At 40.6% G+C, this 9,355-nt stretch overlaps 2 protein-coding genes across 7 annotated transcripts; one reads left to right on the top strand and one right to left on the bottom strand.

Annotated features, from left to right (window-relative positions):
- On the bottom strand, positions 1-5,948 carry kctd9a (potassium channel tetramerization domain containing 9a). The gene is made up of 12 exons (XM_003445552.3): positions 5,771-5,948; positions 5,344-5,465; positions 5,218-5,261; positions 5,024-5,120; positions 4,881-4,939; positions 4,662-4,790; positions 4,462-4,529; positions 3,076-3,171; positions 2,841-2,990; positions 2,338-2,443; positions 2,097-2,230; positions 1-1,608 (listed from the first exon to the last, which is right to left on the bottom strand). Exons 1-12 carry the CDS (start codon positions 5,816-5,818, stop codon positions 1,492-1,494), a joined length of 1,170 nt encoding a protein of 389 aa, XP_003445600.1. The 5' UTR covers positions 5,819-5,948; the 3' UTR covers positions 1-1,491.
- Positions 5,831-8,301, top strand: ankrd39 (ankyrin repeat domain 39). Of its 6 annotated transcripts, none has more exons than XM_005473069.4 (5): positions 5,831-5,973; positions 6,785-6,822; positions 6,962-7,065; positions 7,169-7,372; positions 7,466-8,301. In XM_005473069.4, exons 1-5 carry the CDS (start codon positions 5,915-5,917, stop codon positions 7,610-7,612), a joined length of 552 nt encoding a protein of 183 aa, XP_005473126.1. In that variant the 5' UTR covers positions 5,831-5,914; the 3' UTR covers positions 7,613-8,301. The 6 variants fall into 6 exon arrangements, with proteins under 6 accessions (XP_005473126.1, XP_025752861.1, XP_005473127.1 ...); XM_005473070.3 differs by lacking the exon at positions 5,831-5,973 and adding an exon at positions 6,393-6,698; XM_005473071.3 differs by lacking the exon at positions 5,831-5,973 and adding an exon at positions 6,393-6,649.
- The last annotated feature ends 1,054 nt before the right edge of the window (positions 8,302-9,355 follow it).

Raw genomic sequence — 9,355 nt, forward strand, 5'->3', positions numbered from 1 at the left:
TTTTTCTTCATAGCAGTTTATTTATAACAGTCATTTATGGAAACATATTTCCATGGTCGAGTGCAATATTCACAGACAGGGATAACTACACAACTCCCTGCCTCAAACAAATCAACCCCTGCCCCATATTGCATTCAGTGAGATGTATTAAAATAAATAACCGTAGCTCTTCCATTGGTTTTCACACTCAGGGTGAAATACACATGATTGCCTTCATCATTCATTCTCACAGGCCGGGTACCTTCCACTTCATCGAGTGAATAATATTGCATCATTGGTGCAGCTTTGAGCTACAGCCAGAGAAACTTCACTGGTCAAAGACAAACACCGCTTTTCCCCTCCCCCCTCACATGCAAACGGACACTGTGGAACAAGAACTGAAGTGAGATCCTTCAGAAAACAGCTGACAACACCTCTGTCTACTCTAAGAATGACTTTTTGGGGAAGTTTTGGAAGCACTGGATTTCCTTTACACAAGATTACATAAGAGAAGCACCAAACCTTTTTGGTGAAAGGATATACCACGTTACACGTTAACATATACATGTGCAAACAAGTTTAAAGCATGATTAAGTGACATACATAAATACATGAAGCACGTTTCCAGGCAAACCCCACTTTAACAACATGAAAATGGACTCTCCTGCCGTACTGGGGATCGGATAAATAACGGATGATGTGCATGAACGTTACGATAAGCTTTGCCACATCCGAATGCATGCAGTTGTGGATCACTCACACCTCGGGTTAATAAGAGGTAGATTCACAGAGCACAAAACGAGGGAAAGCTTTTTTTTGTTTTGTTTTTTTAGGAGACAGAAAAAAAACGTCAAACTCGAAAAACAAACCTCACAGCTATACATCTTGTATTGCATACTCAAGCTGTGTTTGAAACGAGCCTGTAGCATAGTTTTACGTTGCTCTAACAGCACTTTTAGCCTGTTAGACTGTGCTAGTGTATGGCTTTGGCTTGCATTATTTCTTTTATAATAATATGTTGTATATCCAGCAATATTAAGTTACATACTTAAAGAAGAATATATATATATTGACACAGTTATTGGTAATTAACCCCCTTCTGTTTCTGCTACAGCAGCATGCAGTGAAGCTCAATGCTCTGAGCTGTACTGCTCAAAGGTAAGCTGACTTTGATTCCTATTTACATGTCAAGTAATATGAAATAAAAGTATGAAAACTAAATGATTATAGTCACTGGATTACATCCAGACACATATCTACACACACTAGGAACTTTTTACTTTTTTTGGTGATAAACGCAGCTGAACATTTTCAAAACATCCTACCATACAAACATACATAAGACAACCCTGGATAAATTCTAGTGCAATATATTTAAAGCTAACATAATGTTGGTGGAATGCCAGGGGTGTGCATACGTATACCTGCACTGCACTGATAGGTATAGAGATTGAAAAGGAGTGACTTGGGGAAAGCTGTGGCCCGCATTGGACTTGCAGGTGTGGTGTTGAGTTATCTGACACTCTGTGACATGTGCAGAGGGGTCAGCATCTCTTCAAAAATGGCTCCCTTGACATTGGACCCTCTCAGGTTGGCTTCTTGTAGATCGCAGCCAGACAGATCACAGTTCTGGACAGGAGAAAAAAAACAATAAAAATTCCTAAGTAATGATGCGATTTTTTGGCCTGTGGTGTTAACGCTGTGTGGATTGTGACGGATCGACCGGTTTCTTGTAAGTCTAGTGAAGCTTTTAATCAGCAGTTTAATCATTTACAAATGTGCTTCAGGTCAGTGTTTATTTGCTCCACAATCATTCAAAAAGCAGAAAGTTTGAGATCTTCAAGTTAAAATGAACAGAAAATGGAGAAAGAGCAAAAAATTAAACCTGTTTTTGCATGTCATCTAGAAGTTTTAAGATTTCAAGAAACATAAAAAGTAAAAAAAAAAGAAAGAAAAAGAAAACTTGGGACTTTGCTTTTTGCAAGCTGCGTCACATTTTGGGAATTTTATTCAGATTCGCAGTGTCATTATTTCTGCACCTGGTTTTGATGTCATAAACAAAACCTGCCACCTGAGCCCACTTTATTCTGTGCTTTTAAAGATAATCCTTGACTCACCTCCAGATCTGTCCCTGCTAAAGTGGCTCCCCGCAGATTACAATTCTTCAGCTTTGCATTTTTGAGAGTGGCCACACGCAGGTTGATACCGGTCATTTGGCTTCCTTCCATGTCGACTCCTTTCAGGTTAGCGCCTGATTTAAAAAAAAAATAAATAAATTGTACAGTTAAAACAAAAACAAAAAATTAAAACTAAACTAAGGCCGCCTTCTTTTTCATCAGAAAAGCTTTTATAGATTACCTTCCAGATTGGCCTTCAGTCCAGATGGATCTTCAAAATTGCATCCTTTGAGAGAAGCTCCCTCAGCATTGGAACACAGCATCTTCACCCCTTGTAAGTTAGCACCCTGCAACCAGCAGAGCAAAGATCAAAACTTTTTATGATAGTCTGACCTCACCTCTACAAATTATTAATGGAAAGATTATGGAGAAAAAAAAAAAGTGCTGTTTTTTTTTAAATGAGCTGAATGTGAGATGAAGATCTGTAGCAGTATCTTTAAGATATTAAAGAAGAGAGTAGTCCTTTTTTCTACACAAGTGAGGGAGCAGCAGATCGAGAGACCAAAAATCCTAAGACAATTACATTTTTGCATCACCACAAGGCCAACATTTAAAAAAATAAACAAAAAATAGCACATTAAGATACACGTGAGGAGGAAGCATTCACTCCTAAAGAGCATTTACAGACACTGAACGGATATGTAAAAGATTTAGCCTGAACAAAAACAGAGCTGCCACGCTTACATCCAGGTTGGCTCCAGAGAGATCAGCTCGCTCCAGATTGGAGCAGCACAGGTTGGCGTGTGTCAGGTTGCAGCGGCTGAGGTTAGCCATCTTGAAATTGATGTAGCGCAGGTCAAGTCGGGACAGATCGGCGCCACTGAAATTGAGTCCCTAGAAACATTAAGAGCAATAGGGTCAAGTATAAATTCGATCAGATGATACGAGAGTGAATTAAAACAGTTTCATCTAACCGTACCTGACAGCGGAGCTCTGACTTGGTCGGTGTTGCCAAAAGAAAACGGACAAACTCTTTGCGGGAAATAGGAGAGTGGTCCTCGGGTGGCTGCGAGTTCTGTTTATTAAAAAAAAAAAAAAAAAAAAAAGCATGCAAGGGAGAGATCACATTTTTAACAACCATGTTTCCAAAGAAGCAGAGGTGATATGTAAGATGTAAAATTGTCACTTAAATTTGGGCATTCAGCGAGTTCCAAATGACTCCGTAGTTTTTGCATTTACAAAGACAAATTATAATTATAATAATAAAATATTAATGTTGAAACTAAAAAATGTTATAAATAATTGAGAAATATACAAAAATATATTCCGATATTGAATTTCCCAAAAAACTGGGGGGGGGGAAGCAATCACATGGCAGATCATAATATCGAATAAAGTTAACTGACAACAGCTCATTAACATAACTGGGTATTTATCCAGTCCACTGCACACAATAGACAAGACCAAAAACTTGTAATGTATTGTTGTGTTTTAGTGACACTGCTTTAAACACATAAATAGACTCAGGAACACGTCTGAAAACAAATGACGGTAAAATGTTTCTAGATGCACCCATAAATGGAACATCAATACGGAGGTGGAAAGTAGGAAGTCATAGGATTAGCCGGCTTATTAAGAGCACAGGTCAAAGTCAGCATGTGTGGTGGTGGTGCATTAATGCACATGCCATGGGTAACTAGCACATCTGTGAACACACCATTTAAGATGAATTCTACCTCCAGGTTGATTTGTTTTCTTTTCAAGGAAAGCCTACCCTATTCATGTAAGACAATGCCAACCACATTCTATGGCAGCTGTGACTCAGGAGGTAGAGCAGGTCGTGTATCAGTCAGAGGATTGATTCCCCAGCCGGGGATAGTTGGGCAAGATACTGAACCTCGAGTTGCTCCTAATGTAACCATCGGTGTGAGTATGAATGCTAGACAAAGCGCTTTGGTGTAGAAAAAAAAGAAGTGGTTATGTAGATATATGTGTAACGGGTGAATGTGGCTTGTAGTTACAAGCACTCTGCATGCTCAGTTACAGTTTACCAGCTTCACATATCATGGCTGCATAATAAAAGCATCTGAATGCGAAGCTGGCATGGACTGAAAGACTAAAAACAAAAACATGCACAAAAAGTACAACAATTGCTTTCCCAGAGTGTTGTTTCTTTAAAAAAAAAAAAAAAAATGACATTACAGTCATCAAATTCAAAATGAGTATGCAATTTTTAATACTTCTTGGTTTTTCTCTCCTTTGTACTGTTCTCTATCAAATATCGGGTTTAAATGGTTTACAGATTACTTCATTTTGTTTTTATTAACATTTTTACAGCATAAAACATGATTTTATTGTAAACTACCTTGATCGCTACTTCCAGCTGTTCAGCGAGCTGCTCAATTCCAAAGAAGCGAGCCTCCTCGAGGACACCTGGAAAACATTTAGGAGATTGCTACATATCCCTCCATTTTTTAACATTTTAGACATTAGATCAGTTGCATGCAGGTAGACCTCATCATTTAGGAATAACATTTTTAAAAGAAGAAATAGAAGAAAGGTTACCTCGTATATTTATGCCTTCATTGATAATGAGCTGACCGTGTCTCAAGTAGTTGAGAATAGGCTCAAAGTACTCAGGGCTGCGGTCAATGAGGTAAGCCCCATGCTCATCCTGTTTGTTTCCCCACACATCTGAACACAGACACAACACAGAGCTTGACGAAACTTAATAACATGGCTGAATAAGAACTGAAATGCTCATTGATCAGCTGGTCTCAGTACCCTTCTCTCGAAACATGTGAGCGAGCATACTCTCCGGCTCCTTGCTGACCAAGGTGCTCCTGATTATAAAAGAAGATGCATTCAGCAAACAGAGAAACAATGAAGGAGGTACGGCATGAAAGCTGAATTTAAAGCACAAATACCTGGTGGTGGTGAAAAGACGGCCACCAATGTTAAGGGTTAGCCAGTCAGTGTGAGCTGCCAGCGGATCTGATGTAACCTTAGCTTCATTTTGAGGGTCTGTGATAATAAAGTGAAGGAAGACAACAGAGACACTGAAACCTTTGGACACTCTGACAGTGGATGAGACTCCAGCAGCAGACATGACAGCACTCACCAATAAATGGATCTCCTTCTGACACATAGAGCACGTCGTCATCTCTGGGAGAGGCACAGACGCACATGTCAGAAACACAATGTAGAGAGGCGACCTTCAAGTTTGTTGTGTCACAGTTGAGCTTACCTTATAAGGGCAATGTCATCAATGAGACCACCCTTTCCATTGTACAAACAGGAGGCTTTGATTCCTAACTTATTGCTTGCTACAGATAGTAAGTCGGACAAGGTTCCGTATACTGCTACAACCTAAAGAGAGAGGGGGAAAAAACAATGGATTAAGGACTGAAAGCAAAAGGGTCACTCCAGCCTAACACGACATAAATGAGTCACGGTGGAAATGGTGGTTGACCTTAAAGTTCAACGGTAGTTTATTTGGGGAAAAAATGTAATAAAGTCAGAGATGAACCCTGTCATCATATGAGTACATGATGTTGCGTTTGAGTATCAGCAGTTAGCACTGCATCCTGAAACACCTTAGGTACGTTCAGTGGAAAAAGCCAGTCATTCTGCGGCCCAAGCTCTCACACTCAGCAGCCTCACCTATTACCCACCTTGCCATTTTTACATGTCCCGTTAACAAATAACGTGACTCTTCTCATTCTTTACGCGCTATGGCTGAAGGTCTAGTAAGGCTATAATAATAGGACAATGACGTATCCTCTCCCAGCTAGTCTCCTTTTCGTGTGCCGAAACAAATGAAGCTGGCTAGCTTGCTGCATCAGACAACAACACGAGACAAAAGATGCCTTCACAGGTATCGGGAAAACTAGATATTCTTTGGAAGTGCAACTTGGAGGAATACTTATAGGCACAGCTGAACTTTGAGTATTATTATTATATTTAAATAGCTCAATATGTTTTCTATTAAGTCAACTTTATGAATATATTGTATCTGTGCTGTTGTCAAGCATTTAAATAGAGCTAATGTTGTGATATGTATAAGTTTCAAACAGCATACGTAATTTCTTGATGCTTATAAAATGCTAACGTAAGCGTGAGCAGTTGCAGTCGCTGTAGAAGTGCATCACTGATAATAATTATGTCACCACAGCTAATTTGCCTAAACAAATCCATTTATGTAACGCTACCAAATCTGAGAGCATCTGAAGGGGCCTGTAAACAGCTCTGTAATTGGCTGAGAGGCTTCTACGTAAGCACGTTTCATGCGTAAGTTATTTGTAGCGCTAGCGTTTAGCCATCCTGAAGGTTTTCGTTTCGTGTGAAGAAAAGCGCGACTCATTCGCATCACATCAGCCTTTATCTTATTTCAAATGTAACCTGTCAACTTGTTATCGGACCAAACATTCATTGGCTCATTAAAAGCATTTTTGCGGCTTGTTTGTTGTGAAGTAGTCCTGTTGGTGGTGGTAATGCGCCACGGAGCTGCCCAACAGTAGCAGTAGAAGAAGAACCGTGTTATTGTCAACAGAGTAATGTTTGACAGCATTTCTGTAACTATAAACCTGCGTTCACCTTCAGGTTTGAATGTTTCATTTATCCCGTTTTTAAAAAATGTCTGACAGACAGCATTGTTTGTGCTGCTCTCATCCCGTCTCCTCTGCTAGTGTTTACCAGACGCTGTACGAAATGGATTTTGAACGAGGTTTGCATTCACCTTTCAGGCATGTGGTGGTTGAGTTAAACCACACTGCTATCAAAGATGTAGACTAGGCCAAGCAATACTATTTTGTTCTGATTTGAAAGATGTGTCAGTGAAGTAGAGTGCTGTGGGTCCTGTGCAGGTATCTGGTCTGCTGCAATGAATGGAGACTTGGAGAGGGTAAAGTCCTTAGTGCAGAAGGGGACAGACCCTAATTTGAGAGACTCAGCTGGATACACCGCGCTGGTGAGTTTACAGAAAACATGTTTGGCTGCACAGCATGAGCTCATGTACCTAATGTACCCATGTACCTAAACTTATAATTTACTAATGCTGTTTTCCCTTTTAGCACTATGGAAGTCGCAGTGGTCATCTCTCTGTGTGCAAGTTTCTTCTTGAGAACGGTGCCTGTGCATCTCCACAGACTCCAGGCGGGGCCACGCCGCTCCATCGATCAGCTTACTGCGGTCACCTGAATGTGGTGAGACTCCTTCTGCAACACAGAGCAGATCCAGCACTCTGTGACGATGACGGCATGTCCCCTTTACACAAGGTACAGAATTTCCAGCAATAACACAGCCATTCTGCTGAGATATAATCATTTAACTTGTGCCTGCATCTTTTACTCTCTTACATGGTTGAGCAGGCTGCAGAAGGGGGTCACGAAGAGGTCTGTCAGCTCCTTGTTGAGAACTGCCCAGCACTCCGCATCCAGATGAACAAGAGGCTCCAGCTACCCTACCAGCTGGCACAGCAGGGAGACCTGCAGGAGCTCTTAAAACCCCCCTGTTGATGGCAGATGCACTGAACCTGAGGCATGCTGTGTTGCTAAGATCACACGAATGATCTCCCACATTTTCCTTAGCAAGCATCAGCATTCATGTTTGGAAGAGAAAGTTACAGCTGTTGATGAGAACTGAGACGTGGTGAGGAAATGGATGGGAAGTTGGAAGATTCAATCGAACACACCCACCTTTTGAGCTGAAGTGCTCTTGGTGGCTGAATGTTAAGATAATTGATGGTGCATTATAAACTTTGATGTGTATTTGTGAAATTAAATTTATATCCGGACGCCTACGTTTGGTACAAGACCCAAACAGTCACACAACAGCAAGACAAGGACAACATGCCAGTGCAGAGAGCTTCTTTTCTTTAAAGTCAGAATAAAAAAGCAGAGATCATTTGAAAGGTGCAATGATGTCACGGATCTTGAACACGGAGTGCAGCTTTTTAAAAGCTCACAGAGGAAACCCCTTGTGAGTGTTACACAATAGTACGAGTCACCTGTTGCAGTCACAAGATCACTTTTAATAAATGTCTCCGTTGAGCATATGGTATGTGTTTCTATTAAAACTGGACGCCAACTTCTCACCTGTTTTGGGTCGCTTTTATCTAAAAATGATCCTTGTTGAACTTTAAAACTCTTAACAGTAGGGGGAGCTGTTGTCCTAAAAGGGTTGGACACTTTCCCTGGGACACCATCTGAATTAGATGGCAACAAGCACAAAGTGACCTCATTCAATCCTCCCAGCACACTGCTGGAGAACTAAACAGCGTAACTGTGAGAAAGAGGGAAATCTGTTACAGCTGATAGCAAGACATCACAGAAGGACACTAGTGTCCAGGCAGTTTGTGTTTATGCAGGCGTACTGCTGATATATTAGTGAACTAATTCCAACAGGTTCCACTGTTTTTTCTGATTTCTGGTCATAAAAAAAAAAAAAAAAACATGGGCCAGCTTAAAAAGGATAAATGGACAGGTACGTATGTCACACTTTTTTACCCAAACTGAGCCTTCAAAGTGCTGTTCACAACAAGCCACATTTACCCATTCCTACAGTGCTTTATTCTGTGTATGTAAGTGCTTTCTAACTATAACGCACACAATGGATGGCAATTTGGGTTTCGGTATCTTTCCAGGGATAATTTAACACATGAGCTGGAGGTGCTGGGACTCAAACCACACAACCAATTGGCCGACTTGACCTCCTGAGCCACAGTGGGATGTTAGTTGTTTCTACTTTACTAGTTTTATGACTGCATTTGAGGAAGCTTGTGGAACCTTCTGCTTCTGGTGCAAAGCATTAACACTTTTCTGCACCGAGATGTTGTTAGTTGTTAGTCTTAGGATTTCAGAATTAAGTTAAACCATATGAGTGTCTCACATTCTTAACGGTCTGCTGATTTTTAGCATGTAAAGTTTCTAACAAAAAATTATTAGCAATTATTACCTGTTTTTGTTTGTTTTGTACTGAGATTACTTGTTCATTTTTAAGTAATCAGACACAGGTCACATGACTGAAGGAGGCCCGGAGGTCAAAAACCTATGGAAGTATTTCCTTATACTGAAACAGATGGAAATAATTGTGTGACCATTATCTCACATGCTTACTTATTCAAAGCATGTACAATAAGTAACACATGCACATACGAGAGATACATTTTCCTCTCAGCCTCCTACAGATGTGTGGGTATTAGTGCGGTCCACTCAGCTACAAACCCACGACAGAAACCTCTCTCTGCAGTCTGAGGAACT

Source organism: Oreochromis niloticus, linkage group LG12 (assembly GCF_001858045.2).
Source record: "Oreochromis niloticus isolate F11D_XX linkage group LG12, O_niloticus_UMD_NMBU, whole genome shotgun sequence".
Taxonomy (NCBI): Eukaryota; Metazoa; Chordata; class Actinopteri; order Cichliformes; family Cichlidae; genus Oreochromis; species Oreochromis niloticus.

What these genes read in the sequence shown, in the direction of transcription:
- kctd9a (XM_003445552.3), bottom strand. Translation starts at nt 5,818, where the DNA reads ATGAGAAGAGTCACGTTATTTGTTAACGGGACATGTAAAAATGGCAAG. An exon ending in GATGACATTGCCCTTATAAG is followed by an intron (nt 5,262 to 5,343) that starts GTAAGCTCAACT and finishes TGCCTCTCCCAG; the next exon opens with AGATGACGACGTGCTCTATG. An exon ending in TAGCAGGGACAGATCTGGAG is followed by an intron (nt 1,609 to 2,096) that starts GTGAGTCAAGGA and finishes TCTCCTGTCCAG; the next exon opens with AACTGTGATCTGTCTGGCTG.
- ankrd39 (XM_005473069.4), top strand. Translation starts at nt 5,915, where the DNA reads ATGAAGCTGGCTAGCTTGCTGCATCAGACAACAACACGAGACAAAAGA. An exon ending in CAGCTGGATACACCGCGCTG is followed by an intron (nt 7,066 to 7,168) that starts GTGAGTTTACAG and finishes TTTCCCTTTTAG; the next exon opens with CACTATGGAAGTCGCAGTGG. An exon ending in GCATGTCCCCTTTACACAAG is followed by an intron (nt 7,373 to 7,465) that starts GTACAGAATTTC and finishes ATGGTTGAGCAG; the next exon opens with GCTGCAGAAGGGGGTCACGA.